At 49.3% G+C, this 26,326-nt stretch overlaps 2 protein-coding genes across 3 annotated transcripts in view; both read left to right on the top strand.

Annotated features, from left to right (window-relative positions):
• vib (phosphatidylinositol transfer protein vib) overlaps positions 1-6,054 on the top strand; it is a 60,218-nt gene extending 54,164 nt beyond the window's left edge. For both annotated transcript variants that reach the window (XM_089565028.1, XM_089565029.1), the window contains one exon: positions 4,169-6,054. In XM_089565028.1, the coding sequence (XP_089421154.1) occupies positions 4,169-4,213 (45 nt within the window). In that variant the 3' untranslated portion in view covers positions 4,214-6,054. The remainder of the gene's footprint in view (positions 1-4,168) is intronic.
• A 17,349-nt stretch (positions 6,055-23,403) lies between these two features.
• Positions 23,404-25,598, top strand: LOC149325654 (uncharacterized). Its single transcript, XM_089564354.1, has 2 exons — positions 23,404-24,476; positions 25,569-25,598. The coding sequence occupies exons 1-2, from the start codon at positions 23,445-23,447 to the stop codon at positions 25,596-25,598; spliced, it is 1,062 nt and encodes a 353-aa protein (XP_089420480.1). The 5' UTR covers positions 23,404-23,444.
• The last annotated feature ends 728 nt before the right edge of the window (positions 25,599-26,326 follow it).

Raw genomic sequence — 26,326 nt, forward strand, 5'->3', positions numbered from 1 at the left:
GCCACTGTGCGAGGCGCATCATCGTCCGCACACCTGGCTTCTCTGTGAAGGGCCTGCTCTGTGCTGTCACATCACTTGTTCCACTTTCTTGTGAGCCGACACGTAAACACAGTGTAAATTCTTCTTCATGGGGCTATGTCTGCCTTTTGTTTCGAATTGGGCAACACTACCCTAAGGAAAAACCGAGAAGGAAAGCACCTTTGAGAAGTTTCAACAATGTCCAACTGCTCCGGGCGATTAGCCCTTCGAAATGCAGCGGTGTCTTCACTGGGAACCTTTGCTACACTGACGAAAGTTGAGGATTTTGTAAGCGATGCAAGCAGATTTGAATGGGGCATGGTAATTTTTCCCAGACAAAAGATGCACTCGCCCAGGCTAATGAGGTTGTTTCGCTGTACAGGGTGTGTGTCGTACTGGCGCCTAACAGTGACCAAGGACCAACAGTGCACCAGAAAAGAAACCTCTGCAATCAGGCTACTTGAAAAGCTCAAAAGTGTGGATGGAAGAGAGCGCTACAAAACTTTTGCATCCAGTGTTAGCTTAAGTATGCAGGTTTTGTGTCCACGCTGAGGTTACAGCCAAAATAATACTATACGCAAAGACCACTTCTTGTGATGTGAACTGCTGCACTTTGTCCGCAGCATTGTGATAAGCTTGAATCATGCATAGGTTTTTTTTATCTTTTCTCCTTGTGCAAGGAGGCCATACTGTACTGACCAACACATCGTCAGAATCCATGAATAAATACTCTCTGGCTTGTAAACTTACTGTGGGAGCAAGTTTTTGACGTGGAGTGACCCAGTTTTCTGTACACATTGTTGAGGTGATTTCACCTATACTTTAGATTTCCGTTCTGCAGTGTCCTTGGACTCTTCTTGTGAAAACTGCTCGTAACACAAACCTGCATGTAACCAAAAATCTTGGACTTTTTACATTTTCTTTGTGTGCCAGGTTTAGCTGCATCTTTGGTGCTCGGGTTTTGTGAGGACGCTGCCCTGCTTGGGATGAGGCCGATGTGGCGGGCTCTCAGTGTTCCACACCGTCCAAGCTGTGTCCTGGCTGGGGCAGTGCGAGGAGAGAAAGGTTGTCTCTGGCAACTTTCTGCCCTTGCCGTATAACAAGCTGGCAGACGTTGACAAAGCTCTTTCAGGGGTCGTCCTCTGCAGAAGTCTGTGTGGCGCAACTGACAAACGCGTGCGTTGGGTGTCTCCTTTTGTGGCCCGCCCTGAACGGATTCTGTGTGAGGAGGGTACCGTTGGCAAACCACCAGGTCACAGTGGGGTGCCTGGCATGGGGGTTTAACCCTTTCACTGCCAGGTTTTTTCACTCACATCTGCACACACCCTGCCGGGTTTTTTTTGCATGTTAGTTTCCTGAAAATTTTTTGCTAGTAACGCACTAAAATGCTCTGCAGGACATGTAGACATGTTTATTCTGAATAATCTTATAGATGTTAGTTGTAATGAATCAAATCTTCCAGCACCAATCTGGCCTGTCGGATTTCCTCCTCTTACGCGGATTTTTCGGTGGCAGGGGGACTTAATCGCTGTCATCACTCGACAAAGCACTTAGGTGGGCGCCTTCTTCGTTCTCATTATCATTGAGCTCCAAATTCACAAGCAATTTTGAATTTCTTGGTCCGTCAAAGCGCGGATGAGTGTGGCACAGAGCATCATGGCTGCTGTGCGTAGACCAAAACCAAGTCACTCGCATGTGGAAACATGCGCGCCATCTGTTGTTTAAAATTTACCCTACAAGATCTATGAATTTTTCGAGTCTCTCCATAGATGGAGCTACATGTTTGCATCGTTTTTTTTACACGAGTATTATGGGGAGCGGCAGAGGGTGAGTTGAAAAGCCAAAACTCGGGATAGGCAGGGGGTGTGCATATGTGGTAGCCCGAGTTATCTCGGGAGTGGCAGATTAATGAGGGGGCATAAATGCCCATTTAACAGTTTAAAACTGCCAGACCCCACCCTGTGATTGCGTATGCTGCCGAGCGCACGCCAACCACGGCAGGCCTTGCTCTGGGGGAGCAAAGGAACGACACTCTGGCCGGCACAAACAAGGCATTTACTGCTACAACAAGCATAATGCCAGCTAGCAACAAATTACGCTGAGACATCGAGGACGTCTGACTCACCAGCACGGTTACGAGCGAACGTCCGCCCACGCTAGTCCGGACGGGACAGGATGCAGAGGGAGTTCCCCCCTCACGAGGCTTTGCCATTTTGCCCCACCGGCGAAGAGCGGAGCTTCGCGCGTGAACGTCGGCACACGTCCAGGCTCCCGAACCGAAGAGGGCCATCTCTCTCCCCCCACCAGTGTCGCTGTGCCCTCCCTTGTTAGTTAAGGTAACTGACCAAGTTAAGGAGGGTGCATCACGGGGAAGCCAACCACAGGGGAAGATGCTCCACCAGCTGTGCCAGTCTGCTCCAAAAGATTGATCAGTATTGCAACAAAAAGAATACAGGGCAATGGCAGAAGAACCATTTTTATTCAGGCTTACTGAAACATTTCCAACCTATGGCGCTGTTGGGCTGGCTGGTGGTAGAATGCAAGAGGAAGGAAAGAACTCGGGAGAGGCGGTTACATCACATTTTTGCAAAACTGCCTGCCCCTCTACTTGTCCGCTGTTTCAGCGCCCATCGCAGCAGATGGCGGTGCTGCGCCAAAGACTCCCTCGCAGAAGGGGCGGGCAGCTCGGAAAGTGTGGGTTTTCCTTCCTCCGTGGTGTCGGTTGCATGAACAGGCGGGAGCATGCCGGTCAACCCTGAAGAATAGAAGCTAGGAGCAGGTCCAACGATGTCCACGAAGCGTTGAGATAGTTAAACCTGCATGTAATGAACCTTCACATAGGGAACTGCTCAATATGTATTTCAGATTTCCGTGTAGCGAAGGTGTTGTGGCCGTTGGCCTTGATGTGACAAACTCTCTGTTAATGCTGAGCCACTCAAAATTTGGCAGCACCACGCGAAAGTTTTGTGACAATAAAGCACGGACCGACCTGAGAGGACTGCCGATTGCCACGAGCGGCTGCAGTTGCGCACCGTGCTCCAGCGCCGTTGGTGTCTCTCTTGTGGAGCACCGTACCACATTGCGACAGTTGGTGCTCACAAGCAGCGACAAACAGTACTAGCAAGAAAGGAGACGACACAAGCAGTGCCGCTGCTGTTCAGGACGGTGGAGAGTGTGCTTCCTGGGGCAGCATGCACCCGGCCTCTGCCCTCCAGCTTGGCCGCGATGCCTTTGCGTGCTGTCCCGGAGGTGGTGACGGCTGCTGCCACCATCTCGCTATCAGCGCAATCCACATTTAACTTTTGAGTAACGCTGTTTTCTGTAAACATTTTCAAGGTGATTGCATTTATTTCTTATTTTGGTTTCCATTCTGCAGTGCCATTTCGATCCTTTTTTTTTTTGTGAAAACTGCATGTAATGGAAACCTGGATGCAATGAAAGATTTCAGACTGTTTTTAATTTTGTTATGACCAGGTTCAACTTGGAGCAAGTAAGGGAAAAAAAGATGGCTCCAGTGAATGTGTTCTTTGGACCTTCAGTCAGGCATGCTTGGCTGAGTGCAAGACAGTGTCAGCATTATGTCACTGTCTTTTTGTGAGCACCTTCCTCTGTTTCTTTTTATCCTCCTAGCTGAACCTTATCTGATTAGAAGCAATTGTGGCTCCTTTATTTCGTTTGGTTATCATTCTGATGCAAAGGTGCTCCAAAATGGATGTTATTTTCTGCTCCAAGAATTGCTGCAGAACTTTAAGGACTGGTGGAAGCTGACCTGAGGCTTGCACAACCTGTGCCCTTCTCATTGGTCTGGGTGCAGTATCGGCATTGTGGTTGGAGCGCGATAAGACCTCGGGGGAGTGCGCTTAGTACATAAGTTGTGTTTGGTGTAAGCCAATTGTGTGTCTGGGGACGTTCACTTTATTTGGCGTCAGAGCCCTAGTGTACATTGTGATGGTCAAGCGAGTGTTCATTATGAGTGAGCTCCACCATAAGCGCACATGCTGTAGTAGCATCATGACTTTTCACAGGCTACATTTTCCCACCTGTGCACGTTGCTGGCACTACATGAGGCCTTCAAAAGATGAGAGCTGTATTAGAAGCCTCAGGCGAGTGCCCCTGTTGAAGTGCGTTCTCTCTCTCTCTTCTGTTTCAGCAACGCAAAAAGGGCGCAGTTCGAGGCACCAAGGGTGAAGAGTGAAGCCTGCCGCTGCTGGTTCATCTTCTTTTTGAGTCACTGTTGTTGTTGTTGTTTGCGCGTTGAGGACCTCTAGCAAAAGCCGAGACGAGAAAATTTGGGTGCGGCCTGCAAGAACCGCCGGGCACCCTCAGCCACACACATTCCTTCGGGGGTCTCGTCTCCAATAAAGGGGCCCTCTTCCTCTCGTGCGTGTGTGGAGCTCCCATCTAGTCCCTCTAGCCGCAGCCCTGTCTGGTGGGCCCCCCCCCCCCCTCCCTACGCCCAGTGCTGCAGTGTGGTGGTGTGTCAGGTAGAAGAGCCCAGGGTGATGGATGGATTGCCTGGGATGGATTCCACTGTCTCTCTCGCTGGGAGGAGGAAGTGGCCGCTTTCTGGAGATGCAGCAGCATTTCCCCCGTACTGATCTGCTGGTCCAACTTCATTGTGCTTGCCAATTCTCTCAGCTGGAACGCTGTGCCTGTGTCTGCGAAGTCTGCAAATTCAAACAAGTTGCTGGAGCTTTTCTCTAGCTACACCCAGAGGCAAGATTTCTTTGGACAGGCAGTGGCTGTGTTTATCGGCTCTCTGTCTTGGGTGGTTTTCTCAAGACACGAAGGGGGAAAAAGAAAAAATTTCTAGTTACTCTTTCAAATCGGTACAGACATCAATTTCTGGCTGTGTTCTTCAGTGGTGCGCAAGACATTAAGCATGAAATGGCAGGTAAAATCTGCCTCCACCAGTAAAGATTTATTTGAGCCTTCTCTGGTGTAGTTGCAACAGCCAAACAATTGCTGGGACGTCAAGGTTTATTTCAGTTCACATCAGGCATGCAAAAAGGGCGATATTATATGGCTGTGGCTTCAGTAGTTGCAGTTCTAGCTTTTCGGAGAGGCTTCTATGAAATGCGAGTAGCGTAAAAGAGAGCGGCTGTATTGCAACTTGCAGTGTCAACTTTTGCATAATAGCCACTATTCAGTTTCTGAAATCTGATTCTAGAAAAACACCAAAGAAACATTCAATCGGTATATATTTACCTTCGCAGTGGCAAATTTTATGTTCATGTATGTCGTATGATTTTGTGTATGGGCCGCATCCCCTGACTAGGTAATTGAGAAAAGAAAAAAATAGTTCCACAGTTTTTTCAAAAATTTGGGTACAGACTGCACTTGGAAATTCACACCTGAATTAAAAAAAGAAAAGAAAAATGACTGCCCTTACAAGAGTTCTTATATGGTAGTAATGTCCTGCTCATAGTCTGACACGAGAAGAAACAACCAAAAAATTGGCATCCGTATTCCTTCAGTTCCAAGTGGGAAACTGCATCTCCAGCGACATGGCACTTTGTGTGGTTGCTGATGAAAACATTGTTAGGCATGGCAGCAGCCTTCGAAGTATGTGAACTGAACTGTTCCTTGGGAGCAAGAAGAGACGACCTCAGGGGAGAGGGATGTGTGCATTGTTGTGGTTGGGCACACCCTGGTGCGGGTGCTGAGCGTGGTGTGATCTCATTCGTGTGCCTGCTGCTGCAAGTGTCGCCCACTGGCCGCTGTTGTGGCTGAGAGAGAGTTCTCCATGTTGACATCTGGGATCCCAGAGGCAGACTTGGTGCACAGGTCTTTAATTTGGGCCCAGTGGGGGGGGGGGCATTCCTTCTTCCTCTGCTGCAGTGTGTGAGGCATCCACTGCCGCCCACCAGACAGGTGGGCTCCTCATGCTGCTGAGAGAGAGCACGTGTCCTTGATGTTTCTAGAGAGAGCAAGTCTGTGTGTCTGCTTTATTTCTTTTGTTGGTGTCAGGGGAGGCTTTTCCTCAACATGCAACGAATGACACAGTAAAAGGAAAAAAAAAAATAGGCATGGTGAGACGTGGTGAGAGTGGCTTCATTCACACTGACACACACACACACACTAGCCAGGCAATCAGTGGTGGACCACTTTTATTGATTAGCTGCCTTGCTTGGCTAAAACAGTGTGGGCCCCCCGCCACTCTGCAACCCATGTTGGGTCATGACTCTGTGGTACCACAGATAAGTGCTTGCATCCCCCCCCTTTCTATGGAGCCTAGTGAGTTTGTTTTGTAATTTCTTCCCTTCTTTTGGGGGTATGATTTTCTCACTCACTACAGATGACACACGAAGAAAAATCACACAAGTGCCAACCTGAATAGTTCTATTGTGGTTGCAAGAAATTATATGCTCTCACAAGCGGGGTGGTCAGTTGGAAGCATGAAAAAAATGGTAGCGCTTTAACGTAGCTAAACCCGGTAGATGTGTGAAAGCCTGCATTGGCTCAGTGTTTTGCTTTGCTGGGTGGTCTGCTAATCTGGCAACAATATTAAGCCCCGAGTGAAGTTGTTAAGCTACATCGTGCCGTGCACAGCATGATCGGCTGTAGTAGTGATACACACCACCAGAGCCAGTGATCTGTTCGCGCTGCTGCAGGTTCGAATCCCAGTCATTCACTCGGGGCTTCAGCGGTGAATCTGCGTATGCAGCTTTAGTCTCGAAGCAGAGCTTTTGCTCCAAAATGTGCCGAAAACAAAATACATCCCTGTCATCATACCATTTCCCCACCAAAGAAAAGTTCCTTATCTAGTGAACCTGCTGACGAAGCTCTACTCGTCTTTTTGCCATAGCTCGGCACCATGAGAGGTGGCCCATATTCCACTCGCTCTTTCCTTATTTGTGGACAACGGAGGGGGGATATGGGAGATTCAGCCAACCGCCCTCGTGGCTCTCCTTCATCGCAAAGGCTGTGCCAGCCCAGGTGGTGAGCCGCCCAGACTTTGTCTGGCATTTTCCTGTGCTGCCACCTCGCGTACAACGGTGGAAGCTCACTGGAAGGGTTCTGTGCGCCCATTTTTGGATTGGAAAACGTTTATTGTCAGCACTGAGCCCTAGTGGGCATTATTCTAGGTGGCTTCGAGCCCATGGCTCTTGGCGACCTTGTGAGCCCACTCAGTGGCCCGGACTTGCGTCAACGGGTCTGAGCTGGCCAGTATAGCCTCCCACCGCTCTAGAGAAGGGACTGGTAGTAGGTCCGCCGGTGGCGGCGCCTTTTTGCAGCTCCATAAAATGTGGTCATATTTTTTTTAATTTTTATTTCATACTGCAGATCGTCTTACAGATCCAAGCAGAACAAGATACACGAGTAACAAGTAAAATAGAAAGAAAACCTAAAAATAAAAATAAAAAAGGCATGCAGGATGACTATGCGCTTACATTTTATCATGTCAGAGAATTCCACTCACTGATGGTACGCGGGAAAAAGGGAAATTTAAAAGTGTCAGTTCTAGCAAAGTACGGGGTAAGTGAACCGGGATGATGGTGACGTGTGATGCGTGTAGAGCCAGTTTGTTATTTATGAGCAAGGAAAGAAATTCTCGTCGAATATTTTTTCTTCTTATCTCAAGAGGTTGGATACGGTTAGATTTCATTAGCTCAGACGGAGAATCAAAAGGTGAAAATTTAGAATAAATAAATCTTATGGCTTTTCTTTGGATTCTTTCAATTTTCTTAATATTAGTATTAGTATACATAGCTTGCACGTGACGTCACTTCCGCCTCCATCAAGCGCTTGCGGCCATGCTGCCGAACCATTTGGCCGTCTCCGCCCGTCCGCCCTGCGACGCCTGGCCACTCCTCGGACGCTTTGGATTATTTTCTCATCTTTCGGGCGCGATGCCTACTCCACATATGAATGAACCATTCAGTGCAGGCTCTGAACTTATTCGATCGGCGCGCGTACGCTACGCACACAAAGTGAAAATTTGCGGTCCGTACACGCTGCGACCGGGAGTCGACGCGGCGATGGGCGTTGATGTGTTCCCTGAAGTGACCCAGGGGGATATCGTGCCCTGTTTCCAGCTTTGTGAAATTGGAAGAAATGAAAGCCTTCTAATCAATGGAGACACACAACGATTTCTACAGTAGGTAGGGGAGAAGCCTGTCTGCGATGCGCCTACGAGACGAAAAGCCCGGCCTCGGCAGACCGCTTTCTCTGCCGTCATTGCTCGCTGCGGTCGTGGCAATCCCAACCGGCTTGCCTAGTGCTGTAGCTAGGATGCAGCGACGCGGGACCCAGTCTGGGTTTGAATTGTCAGACAAATCGGGTGGCGTCAATGAAAACAGCAACATTCACTTCAGGGTGTAACCATTGCTTCCCACGTTTTCGCAAACATCTAGTTGACGACACAGGCCCCTTACCTGTCACAAAGTGCGCTCCGCACACAAGTAAATTTGAGTTATCGGGGTGCAAATTGTCGCGCGTAATGCGAGCCAGCCACAGCTCGCGCAGATTCGTACTGAGTCATGGAGCGCTCGCACTTGTATGCCTGCGATTATGTGACGAATGCAGATGAAGTTCGTGCTAATCAGCTTCTTGTTTCACCTGAACCTGTCGCTACGGTCGTGACAGTCAAGGGAGGCACACAAAACCATACTGAATCTACGGATGGACGAGAACCAACACGATGCGAGCTAACATAGGCAGCGGTAAGCTAGAGGAGGTCTGGCGGTGGTTCGGCAGCATGGCCGACTAGCAGCAGACGGCCACCGGATGTGACGTCGGTGCAAGCTATGTATAAGGATCCCACACCACAATGCGGCTATCTCGCCGCATTGTTTGCAAGTAGCGTTGTATTGTGTTGGATACATGTGTGCTAGTCTCGACGGGCTAAAGAAGGCTCGCGTCTGGAGCCGACGCCACGTTACCTCCTGGCTTTTGTCGAGCTTTTTGTCTGGTGGCGGATAGATCCTCCTTTCCAGTTTAAACTGATTGGTGTATTCGTGAAATGATATGAATGCATCTCGTGAAATTTGGGGACTCAACCCGGCTCACTGCTCGGCTGACATAACCTCGAGCTATACTGTGAGCCAACTCGTTTCCCCTGTTCCCCGAGTGTGCCGGCACCCATATTAGTTCCACCTCTCTTTGGTCCCAGTCTTTATGTCTTAATATTCGTTCTGCCTCCTGGGAGATCATACCCCGCGCAAAATTGTTGATAGCCACCTTGGAGTCGCTAATTATGGTGACTGCTTAGGTGCTGGCCATTGCCATGGCGATAGCCGCCTCCTCCGCTGTCCCTGAGTTTTTTGTTTTGACCGAACCGGCCGTTAATGTTTCACCCGAGTCGTTCACGGCCACGACCACAAAGGAGTCGCCTCCTTCGTATTCCGCCGCGTCTACATAGGTTGTGTATTCCGAGCCTTCGAGCTTGGCTTCAAGGGCCTTTGCTCTGGCTCTCCTCCTGCCTTCGTGAAAAGCAGGGTGCATGTTTTTTGGAAGTGGTTTAATAGTGAGTAATTTTCTAACTTTGGTCTGTAATTTTGCCTGCGCGTTTCTTTCCGGAATTCTATCATGTAATCCTAGGTTGCTCAGGATCTTTCTCCCCGGGGGTGAGGTCGCAAGCCTCCTTAATTGCGCAAATATATGTGCCTCGCATAGTTCCGGGGTGGTGTTGTAGATCCCCAGTTTAAGAAGTCTTTCCGTAGGAGTGCAGTGGGGCAGCCCCAATGCTGCTTTATATGCCTGCCTTATGATCCCATCTATTTTGTTCTGTTCCGCCAGCCCTAGCTTGAGGTAGGGAACGGCGTAAACTATTCTGCTTATCCCGAAAGCCTGAACCATTCGGCAGAGATCTTTCTCTTTGACTCCCCGTCTTTTGTTAGCTATTCGCCTTATGAGCCTGGTTGTCATGTTAATTGTGGACTTAAGCCTGTTTATTGTCTCTGTTTTCTTTCTATTGTCCTGTATTATAAGTCCTAGGACCCTGATTTTGTCAACTCTGGCTACCGGAGTCTCATTTACCAGTACGTGAATGTCTCCTGCGTTGGTATCGCGTTTGCTAGCCCCCCGGATCACCAGAAGTTCGGATTTGCTTGGCGAGCATTTTAGTCCTGCCCATTCCGCGTAATCCTGGACAATATCGATCGCGTGTTGGCGATTTTGCTCTATTTCCCCATCGTTTCCTGTATGCGTCCATATTGTTATGCCATCCGCATATAGCGTATGGTTTATTCCTTCGACAAATAGCGGCGGTAGGTTCTTCAACGCCAGGTTGAATAAGAAAGGACAGAGCACTGAGCCCTGCGGAGTTCCCTTGTCTCCCAGCTTAATAGTTTCTGACTGGATGTCTCCTAGATTTATTTCTGCGGTTCTGCCGGTTAGAAAGTCCTTTACGTAATCGTAGGTCCGCTTTCCAGGGGCGGTCTCCGCCAGATTAGTTAGTATGACCTCGTGTTTGACGTTATCGAAAGCTTTATGTAGGTCTAGGCCCAGTATAGTTTTGGCGCCCCCTTTGTTGGGCGGGTCTATGATGTCTGCTTTGAGCTGGAGCATGACGTCCTGCGTGGACAACTTGCTCCTGAAGCCTAGCATCGTTTCAGGAAATACCTCCCTTTCCTCTGCGTATTCCTGGAGTCTGTTTAATATGACATGTTCCATCAGCTTCCCCAGGCAGGACGTTAGCGATATCTGCCTGAGGTTGCCCACTTCAAGTTTCTTCCCGGGTTTTGGAATAAAGATTACTTTGGCATGTTTCCATTGTGAAGGTAGACTACCTCGTTTCCATATCTCATTTAGGTAATCTGTGACTGCCGTGACCGAGACTATATCTAGGTTCCTTAGCATTTTATTGGCTACCCCATCTGCCCCCGCTGCCGACGTGGTTCTTAGTTGACTCATTGCTCTCCGTACCTCCGCTATCGAGATGTCCTCATCTAGCTGTGTGTTCTCTGCTCCTTGGTAAGCTGGAGATGTCTGTGTTAAGGTACCTGCTCTTCAGTTCCTCTATTAGGTCCGCGGCTGTTCCCTGGTGAATCAATCGTTTAAGCTGCCCTTGTGCCGCCGACTTTGTTTCTCCTGGGTCTAGTAAGTGGCGAAGAAGATGCCACGTGTTCTTGCACCCTAGCTTTCCATTCATTTCATCGCAAATTTGTCCCCAGTGTTGACGCTGAAGCTCGTTTGTGTAGTCTTCTATCTGTTTTTCGAGTGTCGATATTCTCTTCTTTAGCCTTCTATTGTCTGTTTTTTCCACCTTTTCAAGAGGCTCTGGTGGGCTTCCCACATGTGGGCCAGCCTCGAGTCTGTGATGTCATGTTCGGTGGTTGGGGTCTGTCTAGTGTGACTGTTTACGTCTCTTTTGAGTGTCTCAACCCATTGATTTAGATCCGATATCTCCCTCGGAGCGCTTCTGTCCCGGACTTTTCGGAGGGTGTCCCAGTCTGTCAGCTTCGTTTCGCGCAGCTTCCCCTTCATCGGCCTGGTTTGTGTTTCAATCTCTATGATGTAGTGATCGCTACCCAAGATGTGTCCTGTGTTTGACCATCTTTCACCCTCGAGGTCTTTGCCTAGCGTCAAGTCTGGGGACGTGTCTACGCTGACGCTATTGCCTATCCTCGTGGGGTCTTGCGGGTTGTTTAGTAGCGTGAGCCTTAAGTTTTGGATTTCTGTCCATAGTTTGTTTCCCTTAGGGGAGGCCGTCCGATATCCCCATGCCGGATGCGGGGCGTTGAAGTCCCCCGTGATTACTAATCCCTTCTTATAAGATAGTCTAATGGCTTTACGTAATAGGTCCGCCAGCCCTGTGCCCCGGTTTTTCGGTGAGTTGTATATATTCAGAATAAAGAGACTGTTGTCCCCTTTTCTGTTTGGGATTATTTCTAACATCACGTAGTCCTCGCTTGTGTTTTCGAGTGCGTGTTGTGTTGCCGTTAGATTTCTTTGCACTAGCGTGGCCGTGAACGACTTGGGTTTGTGCTCTTTTTGCACTTCTAGCGGGGTGTACGCGGCGTAGCCATTTAATCTGACCATGCCGCTTGCCTCCTGCAGCGTGATTACGTCCGGTGTGGTTATGTTTTTTTGAATGTATGCCTGCAGGTTCCATCTTTTGGACTGGAAGCCTCTGCAGTTCCACTGCCAGATTCTAATTTGTTGACGAGGGGCCATGATGTCCTATAGAGGCTGCTGCTGCGGTTGCAGCGAGGGGAGGGTGTTGCCGGCAACAGGGGGAAGCCTGGCTTTTATGTTTGCTAGTTGTTCCAGAATTTGCTGGAAGCAACCCATGGTTCGTTCCCTGAACATGACGAATTCCGCCGTCAGATTGTCAGCACGTTCGGCTATTTTGTCTACCCTAGCGGTAAGGGCATCAATTCTAGCGTCTTGAGCGTCAACCCGCTTCAATAGTGTGTTCATGTCCGACCTAACCTTGATGTGGGTTTTAGCCGATGCGTCCTCGTTAGGACTTTCTGCCGCCTTTTTGGGAGTACTGTCGTCTGTGTTTCCCTCTCTGGGTAGAGGTCTTTTCAAGGGGACTCTGGTGTCTGTATCCATTGCGTTTTGAATGTCTCCCCCTTCATATGTGTCACGCGGGGGCGCCTGACTCGCGTTTTGTGATTGTTGCAAAGGAGGTTTTTCGACCACCTTCGGCTGTTTTGTGTTAGCGCTAATGAGTTTCCTCAGCTCCGCCATTTCCTTCTTTATGGTGTCTAGCTCTCTGTCTCTCTTAGCGAGCTGCTCTACCAGTTCCTTCTCCCGAGCGGTTTCCCAAGAAGAGGCCTTATCTGGCCAGCTCACCTTTTTGCCCGCCTCTCTGTCCTTGCTTGAGCCTCTTCCTCTGCTCGAGCTGCTCTCTCTGTCAAGACCCGAGCTGGCGCCTCCGGTCCCCGGTAATGGTGGGAAGGAGCTCGATCTGCTTCTCCCCCGGTGGCCTTGGCGGGTGCCGCTGTGGTGCCTGGTCTTCGGTCTTGGTTGGTGTCCGGAGTCAAGTTGCCCCAGGTCGTTCTTGGCTTTATAAGGTTCTTTCTGTTACAGTTTCGTTTTCATGTTTGTGTTGTGGCGCCACCCGGTGCCGACGGTTTAGAACTTGCGAGGCAGCAAGGCAATAAAAAGGACACAGCTCTAGGAGCAGTTGTTCGTTGCGCAGTGGAGCGCGTGCATCATCGTCCGTTTCTTCGAGCCTAGCCGTTGACGGCGACCGCCGAGCCGGTCCGCCTCTCGGCATTGCTCGGTCCACCAACTCGTTACAAGTGGCGACGAGGAGAAAAATTCAAGTTCAAGTTCGTCTTTCCTCCGCCCCTTCTGCGCACGTGAGTTCTTCGTTGTTCTGACGAGTTCAACGCGCAAGAATTCCGTCATGCCAATGTTCGGCAACCTCGAAGCGTTCGACGGAGGAGGAGGAGATGCGTGGCCTTGCTACGTTGATCGCCTTAAAGCTTTTTTCATCGCGAATGACATCGCAGAAGCAAAACAGAAGTCAGTCTTCTTTAGTTGTTGTGGACAGAAAACGTATGCTCTCTTGCGGAATCTCGTGAAGCCCGCCCAACCGCAAGACAAAACCTTACAAGAAATTCTTTCTGTTCTTGGTGACCATTACTGCCCCAAGCCATCTGCTGTCGCGCAGCGTTTCAGGTTCAACACGCGTGTTCGCGCGGAGGGCGAGTCAGTCAGTAACTTTGTGGCGTCGCTCAAAAGCCTCTCTGAACATTGCAACTTCGGAACTGAGCTTAGCAACATGTTGAGGGACCGCATCGTGTGCGGCATCAACGACACAGCCGTGCAGACGAGGCTGCTCGAGAAAGCAGACCTTACGTATGAAGACGCTGTACAAACTGCACTTGCCATGGAAGCTGCGAAGAAAGATGCCGGCGAGATAGCGAGCTCAAGCCGAAGCGCGCTTTCCACTTATCAAGTCGCGGCATCAAAGGGGCGTGTCACATGCTACCGCTGTGGTGACGAACACCTCGCGTCCGTGTGGAAGCACATCAGTAGTTCGTGCAATTACTGCAGGAAGCCGGGACACATTGCTCGAGTGTGCAACTCGAAGAAAAAGCACGCTTCGTCACGGAAGGGAAAATTCACAAAGCCAAATGCGTCCGCGCCTCCGGCTCGCAAAACTTCGTGTGGAACTCATCCAGTCAACACTGTTGACAACGACGTTTCTGCCGACGTGTTTGACATGTGGCCAGTCGACACCGTCGCGCCGTCACCACCCTTCACCGTAACAGTCAGCGTTTGCAGTAAACCGCTCTGTATGGAGCTGGACACCGGTGCGAGCGTTTCTGTTATGGAAAAAAATCGTCTTCAGGAGCTGCTACCGTCAGTACCTGTCATGCCGTCTGATGTACTCCTGCGAAGCTACTCGGGTGAGCTCACACAAGTTCAAGGTAGAGCGGATGTCACAGTGCAGTTTCGTGACAGAAAAGCAGTGCTACCTTTATTCCTGACTGGGGAACGTTCACCTACACTTCTGGGCCGGAACTGGATTCGAGAACTGGGCATTGAGATTGCTCGCGTGGAAGCAGACGTTCATGCTGTTTCCAAGGGCGTCCGCAGAATTTTTTGCAGGGGGGGGCCCCGTTGGTGCCCCGGGGGGGGGGGGGGGTATGTTCGTAGCAAAAAGGCGCTATTTGCGGAGTAAATTTATTTATTTATATATAAATAAAAATTAAACAAAATGCACACATGAAAGAAAAATTACAAACAGCAAATTAAAGCACGGCTAGGAGAGGTACATTGGAGTTTATCAACGAAGAAACAACTAAAATTAATAAAAAATGCAAAAAGATGCTATATCACTTCGTGGAGAAGAGTGCTCAGTCTTCCTGCATACGGGTTCTCGACTCACCCGGATTGATGACCAGCACACAGCACAATATGTTCGCAAACACGCAACTACAGTCACTCAGTCAGTCTTCCTTGAACAGCAACCGTAGGCGCCTCGGATTTTTCTGGGCGAATTGCGTAATTACACGTGTGATAAATTCACTTCTGTGCTTCATTACACGCTCTCGGTGCACACTCATCATACACATTGATTGGAAAAACTGTTGAACGCGTACGTTGAAAACAAAAGATGACTATATATACAACGAAAACTTATTTACAAGATAAATGCACGCTCGCAGCTTCATACACCTCGCCCCATCTTGCTTGCGCATCCGCACAGTCGAGCAACCCCACACACACTGCTCGCCGCTCGTCGTTTTCTCGTCCGCTGTCTTGGTTGTTCTCAGCTTCGCTGACAACCGGCCACTAAAAACACCCAAGCACAAACACAGAGGCGCGCACACGTGCGAGGGCTTACTTGCCGCAGTATCCCCGAATGCGCACTTTGGGGGTGAAAGGAACGCCGCGCAACTTCCGAGGGGAAGGGACACTCGCCACTCCGGTCGGAAAATTTGTTTTTGTGTTTTTATGGGGTTCAGAGCCCCAAAACGACTCAGGCTATGAGGGATGGAGTAGTACAGAGTTCCGGGTAATGTCGACCACCTGGGTCTCTTTACCATGCACTGACACGCACAGCACATGGGCGCTGTTGTGATTTGAGGCCCAGCCAGAGGTGACAGGCGAGCCAGGCAGGCGCCATCGGGCTACGTTGACCAAAGGCGCTGGTTTTCACAGAAGACGCAAAGAACGCTGGTGTGGGGGCGCCTCGGGAGACTGCGTCGCCGTGAACAAAAGCAGCTAATCCCCTTTGCCGGAGATTCTGAAAGCGGCGCTTCTACCGAACTGCGCTACACGTGGATCGGAGGAGACAGCGAGCGGCGGCGGCGCCAACTCATCGCCCGCTTGCCCCTGAGCAGCCCGACAAAGCGGGGGTGGACACGGCTGATTTGTCCTTCCCTCCTTAAGAATTCATCGGTGACCGGCGTAACGACATAGGCGAAAACAAGATGCCCCGTGCACTGTCTGCCTCCGTGTCGCTATCTCTCTAGAGATCAAAGAAACAGACACCCATCTCAAGGCGGCTCGAAACACATGCTCGCCGGTGCCGCTGTATGTCTGGAACAGGTCGCCCTTCAGTAGAGCTAACGATGGCGTGGTTTGAAAACGGCGGAACGACGCACGCCCGGACGCGGCATTTCGCAGATGTGACCATGCGGGGCTGCTTTTACCCTTTTGACTGAGCGCACCACCGCCCCTGGTGTGCGGCCATCACTCACGGTTCGAGTGAGTGATTTTCCAGGGGGGTGCAACCGCCCCCCCTTGCCCCCCCCTCCGGACGCCCATGGCTGTTTCTGATGTTGAGAACCTTATTAAAGCGTTTCCTGAGGTGTTTGAACAGAGCCTGCGAACTTTCAAGGGTCCAGAAGCCACAATCCATGTTCCACAAGATGCTGTACCAAAGTTTTTCAAGCCACGGCCACTGCCCTTTGCCCTGAAGGATGGGGTGTCACAAGAGCTTCAGCGCCTCCAGAGGGAAGGCATCCTGGAGCCAGTCACTTCTTCAGCTTGGGCTGCACCAATGCATCCTGGAGCCAGTCACTTCTTCAGCTTGGGCTGCACCAATTGTTCCAGTGGCCAAGAAGGATGGACGTGTCAGAATTTGCGGAGATGTCAAGATTACCATTAATCCAGTAGCTGTGATGGAAAAGTATCCAATTCCAAGAATTGAGGACCTGTGGGCCATGCTGTCAGGAGGTGAGAAGTTCACGAAGCTGGATTTGAGGGACGCCTACCAGCAAATAGTTCTTGACAAATAATCTAGAAAGTATGTCACAATCTCCACACACATGGGATTATTCCAGTATACACGTCTTCCTTTTGGCGTGTCATCAGCACCAGCCTTGTTCCAAAGGGAGATGGAGAACCTTTTCCGAGGGCTGCCACATGTTGCAGTATATTTCGATGACATCCTTGTCACTGGCTCGAATGACTCTGAGCATCTTCGCAACCTCAGTGCTGTCCTATCTAGACTTCGTGATGTTGGACTTAAGTTGAAGTTCGACAAGTGTCATTTTTTCGTCCGACAAGTTGAATACCTCGGGCACATCATAAGCAAACAAGGCCTGTCTCCAAGTTTGAGCAAGGTATCTGCCATCCTTCATGCACCTGCACCCCGGGGCGTCAAGGAGCTTCAAAGTTTTTTGGGACTTGTGAACTTCTACAGGCGTTTTCTACCAAACCTTTCCGGACGACTCCGCCCTTTGCATTTACTTCTCATGAACGAGAAGAAATGGGTGTGGGGAAAAGAGCAAGAAAATGCATTCAATGTAGTGAAGCAGTTAATAACATCCGCCCCAGTCCTAGTACATTTCGACCCAGGGAAGCCACTGTGTCTCAGCCGCGATGCCTCACCGTATGGGATCGGCGCAGTTTTGGCACACAGAGAATCTGATGGTCGAGAACTGCCCATTGCTTTTGCCTCCAGATGTTTGTCTCGTGCAGAGCAAAACTACAGCCAACTCGACAAAGAGGCATTAGCCTTTGTATTTGGTGTGGAAAAGTTCCACCAGTACTTGTGGGGCAATCCTTTCACTGCTTATACGGATCACAAGCCTCTACTAGGATTACTGAATGATGACAAACCCATTCCAGTGCAAGCATCACCACGACTAGTCAGATGGGCATTGAAACTTTCTGCATACAAGTACAAGCTTGTGACAAGCCTGGTCTGGACTTAGGTCATGCGGATGCTCTCAGTAGGTTGCCGTTTCCTGCAAACAACGTGGATCTACCTGCACCTGCTGAAATGTTCATGCTTGAACAAGCATACCCAGGACTGTTGTCACCTGCCATTGTGGCACAAGCTACAAAAAAGGATCCATTCCTGAGCCATGTAGCTCTTGCTGTCCTGCGAGGGGAAAAACTTCCAGCAGGACCAGAAGGAAATCCATTCACAACAAGGAGCAGCGAACTCAGCTTCCACGAAGGTTGCTTGCTGTGGGGTTCCCGAGTTGTTATCCCAAAATCTTTGCAAGCCAAAATCCTAATGATACTTCATGCAGGGCATCCTGGCATTGAGAAAAGCAAGACAATTGCCAGAAGCCACATCTGGTGGCCGGGAATTGATGGAGACATCACTAAGAGTGTAAAGAGCTGTGAAACCTGCCAAGCTTACCTGCGTGCACCGCAACGCATCCAGCACACGCCATGGCCGTTTCCACAGAGGCCCTGGTCAAGATTTCACGTTGACTTTGGGGGCCCATTCATGGGTCATACATTCCTGGTCATTGTTGACGCCTATTCAAAGTGGGTTGAAGTTTTTCCAGTGACGTCAACATCAGCGGAAGCTGTTATCAATGCTTTGCGAACAACATTTGCGCAGCATGGACTGCCGGATCTCATAGTTTCCAACAATGGGCCTGCCTTTGCAAGTGAACAGTACTTGGAATTCTTGGCACGTAATGAAATACGTCGCATGCTTGTGCCTCCCTACCATCCAGCTTCAAATGGTGCGGCAGAGCGCGTCGTACAGACTGTTACGAACAAGATCAAGAAGAGTGGATCTGGATCTTTCCAAACCCAGATTTCGCGGTTCTTATTTCATTACAGAACCACGCCACATGAAGTCACAGACAGAGCACCGTGTGAAATGCTCATGGGAAGGATGTTCAAGACACCTTTGGATGTTCTTCGCCCAAATCTACACACTTCAGTGCTGCTGAGACAGTTGAAGCAGAAACTACAGGCCGATAAAGGGTGCCGTTCTTCTCCATTGCCGAATGTGGGAGACAACGTACTCGCAAAGAACTTTCGTCGAGGACCACCGTGGGTACCCGCACGTGTCACGAGCACTACAGGTCAGTCAGCAGCTACAGTCTGTCTCAGTGACGGTACTCTCTGGCATAGGCACGGCGACCACCTACGTCCTCAAGTCGAAGAAATCGTTGAGCCTACCACTGAACTATGGAGGCCTGAACCTACTGGAACACAGGGCGTTTCCAGCCACCCATCAACAGAGTGTGACACCAGCTTGGCTGTTTCTGTGGACTCTGACCTCACCGTGAGTGCTATATAGTGGCACAGAAGAGACAACTGTGAACGTGACTGGTGGTACAGAAGAGACTGCTATGAACTCTCCCAAGTCAGCGTGCAGCACGCCTCAGTTGCGAAGAAGCACGAGAAGCCGCAAGCCAGTGCAGCGCTACTCTCCATAATGTTCTTCTCTTCTTGAACAAACTAATGGGGGAGGACTGTTACAGTTTCGTTTTCATGTTTGTGTTGTGGCGCCACCCGGTGCCGATGGGTTAGAACTTGCGAGGCAGCAAGGCAATAAAAAGGACACAGCTCTAGGAGCAGTTGTTCGTTGCGCAGTGGAGCGCGTGCATCATCGTCCGTTTCTTCGAGCCTAGCCGTTGACGGCGACCGCCGAGCCGGTCCGCCTCTCGGCATTGCTCGGTCCACCAACTCGTTACACTTTCTTTGCCAGCCGATACTTGCAATTCCGGCTGCCGGTGTTGGGTGGCCCCCGCATACGATGCATTCGGGCTTGCATGTCGGCAGTTCTCCCTCCGGTGGGTCTGGATTGTCTTCGCCGCATCTGCGGCAACGCTTTACCCATGGCTTATAGCACACATCCGTCCTGTGTCCCGTCTTCCTGCAGTTGTAGCAGGTCTCTACCCGCTCTCGGTACGGGTAGACGATGAACACTGATCCCAAGTAGCAGACTTGTCTGGGAAACTTTTTCTCTCCAAAGGTGATGAGAATAGATCTCGACTTGCCAATTCTTCTGGCGTTGAGTACTACGATTTCTTGAAAGAATGTCGTACGCCAAAAAAGGACGAAACAGGAAGGAAAAAACACAGAACAGGAAAGAGGCGCAACTTCCAACTTTAATAACAGGAAAGGAAACCAGGCGCTCTTTTATAGCCGCTGAGCTGCATGAGGGTGCGTGAACTAAAAAAACAAATGCGGTGGTGGACGAGTGATAACAACACTACAACACAGCACAACAAGTCATAGGGAGGTCGCTATTACAAAAGGCATGTTGATAACTCATGCGAGCGTGAATGATAGCACAGGTTGAACGATTATGAATAAGGATAAGAACTACCTCTAAGATATTAACAATCATGAAACCGATTGAAGGAAGCAGGCGGACTTTGCAAAGGGCATCTAAACGAAACCGTCTAAAAAAGCTAGTTCACTTCTGGTGAGGAGAACAGAAGGCGTGCTAACGCAGTTGTCTTTTCTTTGATCAATATAAAAAGCCTCAATGACTTCTCTTTCGATTTTTTCTTTTGCCCTGGCTAGGAACCTGGTCTCTTGAAATTTCGGAAAACAATCTTTACACCTGCTACAATGTAAAGCTAGATTGCTTCCCGTCTTGCTTTTTAGGGTCACATTGTGCTGTCGAGCACGCTCATTGAAGCACTGTCCCGCTTGCCCCACATATACTTTGCCACACGTCAAAGGGATCTCGTATACCACATTAGTGGTACATTTTGTGAACACTGTTTGATGTTTAACAGTGCAGGCCTTTTTGACCCGCTTTCCTGACACCATCGGACATATGCTTGCCAGTTTGTAGGGGGCTGAAAAAACCAGCCGCACTCCGTGCCTGGAAGCCACTTTTTTCAAATTGTGCGAAAACCCATGCAGGTAAGGTATGACCTGCACAGGTTTGTTTCCAAATTCCCGCTTGTAGTCCGGCTTCTTCATTTTTTGAAGGAGGCTTTCAGACACACTGGTGACCAGTTGCAATGGGTAACCTGCTGACATAACTCTTCTGATCTGATACTGGAAGCTTTCACTGATTTTGTGTGGTCAAGATTTTTCTAGGGCCGACCTAATGCAAAGAGAAACTATTCCTCGTTTTACTAATTTAGAGTGGGCGCTATCGTAGGCTAACAGAGACTTCTTTGAGCGAGGTTGATACATCCAACAGACGTGGTTGTTGGTAAAGGAAATCTGTAAATCCAAGAACTGTATACAATCATGATCTGCCTTTTCATGCGCGAACTTCAGGGACGTTGACTTCGAGTTAAATGCGGTCAGTACGTTTTCGATATGCGAATCTGATTCACACTGGGCCGGCACATCAAGCAGAACAAGATAATCGTCAACGTATCTAAAAATGCATGAGACAGCTGTGCCGCAAAAACTGGATTCAAGTCGTCGATCAAATGAAGCCAGAAAAATTTCACACAAAACTGGAGCAACTGACGACCCTATACAGATTCCTTGCTTTTGCACAAAAAAATTTTCTTCGAAACAAACAGCTGTGGAATTAAGATAGAACACTAAGAGTTCTAAAAAGTTCTCTACTGTGAGCCCCACTTCATTTTGAAACTTTACTTCCCCGTATTCTTCCGGTTGTTCTCTAACAGCCGCGAACAAACCATCATGAGGCACAGAGTAAAAAAGGTCTTCTATGTCTATAGAAAATCCGGTAGTAGCAGCAAGCTTTCCTTCTTCTAAGACCTGCACTAATTCTCTTGAGCTTCGGACACGGTAGGGATCCCCTCCCGCTCTTCTGTCCAAATGGCGTCGTAGAAATCCACTCACAGCTTTCTGCCACGTATCTCTTTCAGACACAATGCTTCGTAGAGGGCATGCCGGCTTGTGCGTTTTTCCTGAAAAGAAGATCTCAAGGTGTCCTGTCTTAGCATTCTTGACAGCCTTTCCTAATGTATCCAGGTTCATTCGGGCCAGTAGTTTCAGTGCCGCACGTTTTTGCTTCGCAGGGTTAAAGTTGACAGGCCTGAAGCTTTTCTTAATGGCTTGAGTAGCTTTTTCCTTGAAGTCACCGTTCGTCATTACGACAAAACCGCCCTCTTTGTCGGCCTCCAGTACTGTAAGTTCGGATGCTTTCATAAACTCTGCAATCCTTTTCATGGGCGGCTTTCTGGTTGGGATCGAACTAACCGATTTTTTGAGGCATTCAAATCCCTCCCCAATGGCCCGATCCTTGTCCTTGTCCTTGATATGGTTGCCTACATTACGAACCATGGCAATTAAGGCTGAGCGGTTCATCTGAGGTTCAAAGCTGTGCTTGGGTCCTTTTTCCAAGTAGGACGTGATATCGCTTGGAAGATCAACGTCGCTAAGAAAGGTAACCTGGTTCGTGCTCTTACTTGGACGTTCTTTTGATGGAAGTGAAAGCCTCGCTGTCCGCCATAAGAACTCGGTGACTTCAGCTGCAAGCTTCTTGTAGCCTTTGAACAGGGAGTCGGCCACGAAGACGTCGGTTCCTTCATACAGCACGATGCGAAGCCAATCGTAGTAGTATCGCACCTGTCTCCAGGCTTCCGACTTTAGAACCTTGCAGACCCTCCTTGTATGGCCCCATGATGGCTCAAGAGCACCAAACAGCAGCTGGATGTCCCAAGGAACCATTCTTCGCTTCATGTAGAACGTCAAAAGTCGGGAACGGCAAGTTGTGACCGCGATAAGGTTCACACACAAAGAAGCAGCAGCTTGCCTGGATTGTAGACATAGTAAAGAACCCGTAGTAGAAGAGAGATGCTGTAGTAGAACTTTTTGTCGGGTTAGTTGGTACATTGTCTTGAAAGAATGTCGTACGCCAAAAAAGGCCGAAACAGGAAGGAAAAAACACAGAACAGGAAAGAGGCGCAACTTCCAACTTTAATAACAGGAAAGGAAACCAGGCGCTCTTTTATAGCCGCTGAGCTGCATGAGGGTGCGTGAACTAAAAAACAAATGCGGTGGTGGACGAGTGATAACAACACTACAACACAGCACAACAAGTCATAGGGAGGTCGCTATTACAAAAGGCATGTTGATAACTCATGCGAGCGTGAATGATAGCACAGGTTGAACGATTATGAATAAGGATAAGAACTACCTCTAAGATATTAACAATCATGAAACCGATTGAAGGAAGCAGGCGGACTTTGCAAAGGGCATCTAAACGAAACCGTCCAAAAAAGCTAGTTCACTTCTGGTGACGAGAACAGAAGGCGTGCTAACGCAGTTGTCTTTTCTTTGATCAATATAAAAAGCCTCAATGACTTCTCTTTCGATTTTTTCTTTTGCCCTGGCTAGAAACCTGGTCTCTTGAAATTTCGGAAAACAATCTTTACACCTGCTACAATGTAAAGCTAGATTGCTTCCCGTCTTGCTTTTTAGGGTCACATTGTGCTGTCGAGCACGCTCATTGAAGCACTGTCCCGTTTGCCCCACATATACTTTGCCACACGTCAAAGGGATCTCGTATACCACATTAGTGGTACATTTTGTGAACACTGTTTGATGTTTAACAGTGCAGGCCTTTTTGACCCGCTTTCCTGACACCATCGGACATATGCTTGCCAGTTTGTAGGGGGCTGAAAAAACCAGCCGCACTCCATGCCTGGAAGCCACTTTTTTCAAATTGTGTGAAAACCCATGCAGGTAAGGTATGACCTGCACAGGTTTGTTTCCAAATTTCCGCTTGTAGTCCGGCTTCTTCATTTTTTGAAGAAGCTTCTTCATTTTTTGAAGCTACTCAAGCCATTAAGAAAAGCTTCAGGCCTGTCAACTTTAACCCTGCGAAGCAAAAACGTGCGGCACTGAAACTACTGGCCCGAATGAACCTGGATACATTAGGAAAGGCTGTCAAGAATGCTAAGACAGGACACCTTGAGATCTTCTTTTCAGGAAAAACGCACAAGCCGGCATGCCCTCTACGAAGCATTGTGTCTGAAAGAGATACGTGGCAGAAAGCTGTGAGTGGATTTCTACGACGCCATTTGGACAGAATAGCGGGAGGGGATCCCTACCGTGTCCGAAGCTCAAGAGAAATAGTGCAGGTCTTAGAAGAAGGAAAGCTTGCTGCTACTACCGGATTTTCTATAGACATAGAAGACCTTTTTTACTCTGTGCCTCATGATGGTTTGTTCGCGGCTGTTAGAGAACAACTGGAAGAATACGGGGAAGTAAAGTTTCAAAATGAAGTGGGGCTCACAGTAGAGAACTTTTTAGAACTCTTAGTGTTCTATCTTAATTCCACAGCTGTTTGTTTCGAAGAAAATTTTTTTGTGCAAAAGCAAGGAATCTGTATAGGGTCGTCAGTTGCTCCAGATTTGTGTGAAATTTTTCTGGCTTCATTTGATCGACGACTTGAATCCAGTTTTTGCGGCACAGCTGTCTCATGCATTTTTAGATACGTTGACGATTATCTTGTTCTGCTTGATGTGCCGGCCCAGTGTGAATCAGATTCGCATATCGAAAACGTACTGACCGCATTTAACTCGAAGTCAACGTCCCTGAAGTTCACGCATGAAAAGGCAGATCATGATTGTATACAGTTCTTGGATTTACAGATTTCCTTTACCAACAACCACGTCTGTTGGATGTATCAACCTCGCTCAAAGAAGTCTCTGTTAGCCTACGATAGCGCCCACTCTAAATTAGTAAAACGAGGAATAGTTTCTCTTTGCATTAGGTCGGCCCTAGAAAAATCTTGTCCACACAAAATCAGTGAAAGCTTCCAGTATCAGATCAGAAGAGTTTTGTCAGCAGGTTACCCATTGCAACTGGTCACCAGTGTGTCTGAAAGCCTCCTTCAAAAAATGAAGAAGCCGGACTACAAGCGGGAATTTGGAAACAAACCTGTGCAGGTCATACCTTACCTGCATGGGTTTTCGCACAATTTGAGAAAAGTGGCTTCCAGGCACGGAGTGCGGCTGGTTTTTTTTTCAGCCCCCTCGTTTGGAGCGTCGGAATGCCTATAGACGACAAAGGCGCGCCATGGAATCCTCCGAAGAACGAGAGCACCGGCTGGAAGAGCGGTATTTCTAATACAACCACTTGAATGTCCTTGTGTCTCATACTATAAAGAGAAGATTATTGACTTCCAAACGATCAGGACAAAAATCTCTGCCTCTCCCGTAACCGAGAGTACAGTAAGCATGAAATGTTTACGGGCCTAATGTCATCTCGGAGGACGCCCGAACCGCACCGTAAAGGAAGGGAGGAACGCCACCACCCGTTCGGCGCGATGCCTTGCCCTTTGAACGCAGGCTTCCGTGGCAATCCAGGCGCTCACCCAACGCGCGTCTCGGGGTTAGTCGGCGTTCCGTTGTAGCCATGCCGTTGTCATCCCCCACGACGAAGGCTTCTAGTGGTTGTATTAAAATGACCAAGTATTCAACCAAGGAAAGCCATGTATTACCAAGCCTAGCCACTAATATGCTTCGCATTCCCCAGGCTTAGCCAAACTGAGCCTCAGCAATTTTTTGCACGCGTTATTAGAAATCGGAAATTATAATTCCGTGCATTATCAAACGCACAGCTCGACTGATATCTTGATACACATTGAGAAGGCACTGGCAGCAGTTATTTTTTGTTACTCGTTTGGAGACCAACCGGCGCTTGCATGCCGGTCGCGTAGGAGGGCTTAGAGAGTCTCGTTAAATCTCGTTGAGTCTCGTACGGTGCCCGGATGTTCTAGTTTCATAGCCCGGATGACTGGAATTTAGTGGATTTCAGTGCCCGGATGATGGCTCTCGGTCTCGGCGTGACGTCACCACACTGCCGACAACGGGAGCTAAAAGCATTTCATGCTTAAAACACCCTGGCGCAGGTGCCACGCCGAGCGCCACTTGCTCGCTAGTTTCATTCTGCACTGAAATGCAAATAAGGTAGTAGAATGACCGAGACAAGCATATCTCATGGCCTGCATGCAGAAAACCCTTCATTTTCAATCCAAGGTTCGGGCACCAACTCTTCTTCAGGAGTGACTGGAATTCGCAGTATGCGAAGGGAAGTTTTCCCGGAGACCCAATCACTGTGGTCTTTGTGAGTCGGATGTGTCATCGCTCAGCGTGGCGCACGAAAATGGCCTTTGTCGTCGCGAAGTGGCTGAGTGGCTGTTCATTGTTGTTCAGGCTAGGGCTACGGAGGGAGGAAGTTGGCGCGACGGTGCGGGTCAGTCTAATTTGTTCAGCAGAAACTTCTAAGCAAGTTTATTATGATCAGAGTTTCTGTATGAGGTAGCCCACTCCTGCCGTCACGGAAGCAAAGCCCGTTTCCTTGCATTTCCTGCCTAACCGCTACTGAGGTGGAGGTTGACAGGGGTGAGAGCATCGGCTGCTGCCGCGGAGCGCAGCGGCGGCGCTGCTGTCGTGCAGCCGGTAGCGGCTGCAGTGCTCGCTGCCGAGCGCATCATGCCTCCGCGGGTTGGTCGGAAAGCAAAATGAGCGGTCACTCTTTAAAACTATCCATTGCATACATTGAGGTGAAACGACGTACTGTATACGGTGGCGGCTAATATGGGCTACGTTGCATACGACCGCCGGTAACAGCATAGGGGAGCGTTTGTATTTCGTCTATGCAGCCGCCGCGGTGCGGGTCGAAGTTGCAACGTCGTTATTAGCAGTAAGACGCCGACATTTCTAATTAGCTATCGAGTGGGGTTCACTGCCAGAGTGGATCACACGCGCCAGAGTGGATCTGAAATGTTCTGTCG

Source organism: Amblyomma mixtum, chromosome 10 (genome assembly GCF_055824585.1).
Source record: "Amblyomma mixtum isolate Tamu chromosome 10, ASM5582458v1, whole genome shotgun sequence".
Taxonomy (NCBI): Eukaryota; Metazoa; Arthropoda; class Arachnida; order Ixodida; family Ixodidae; genus Amblyomma; species Amblyomma mixtum.

Excerpts from the sequence above, each read along its gene's own strand:
- LOC149325654 (XM_089564354.1), top strand. The coding sequence starts at position 23,445 with ATGAACCTGGATACATTAGGAAAGGCTGTCAAGAATGCTAAGACAGGA. Across the intron at positions 24,477-25,568 it reads TTGGAAACAAACCTGTGCAG|GTTCGGGCACCAACTCTTCT; the intron begins GTCATACCTTAC and ends TTTCAATCCAAG.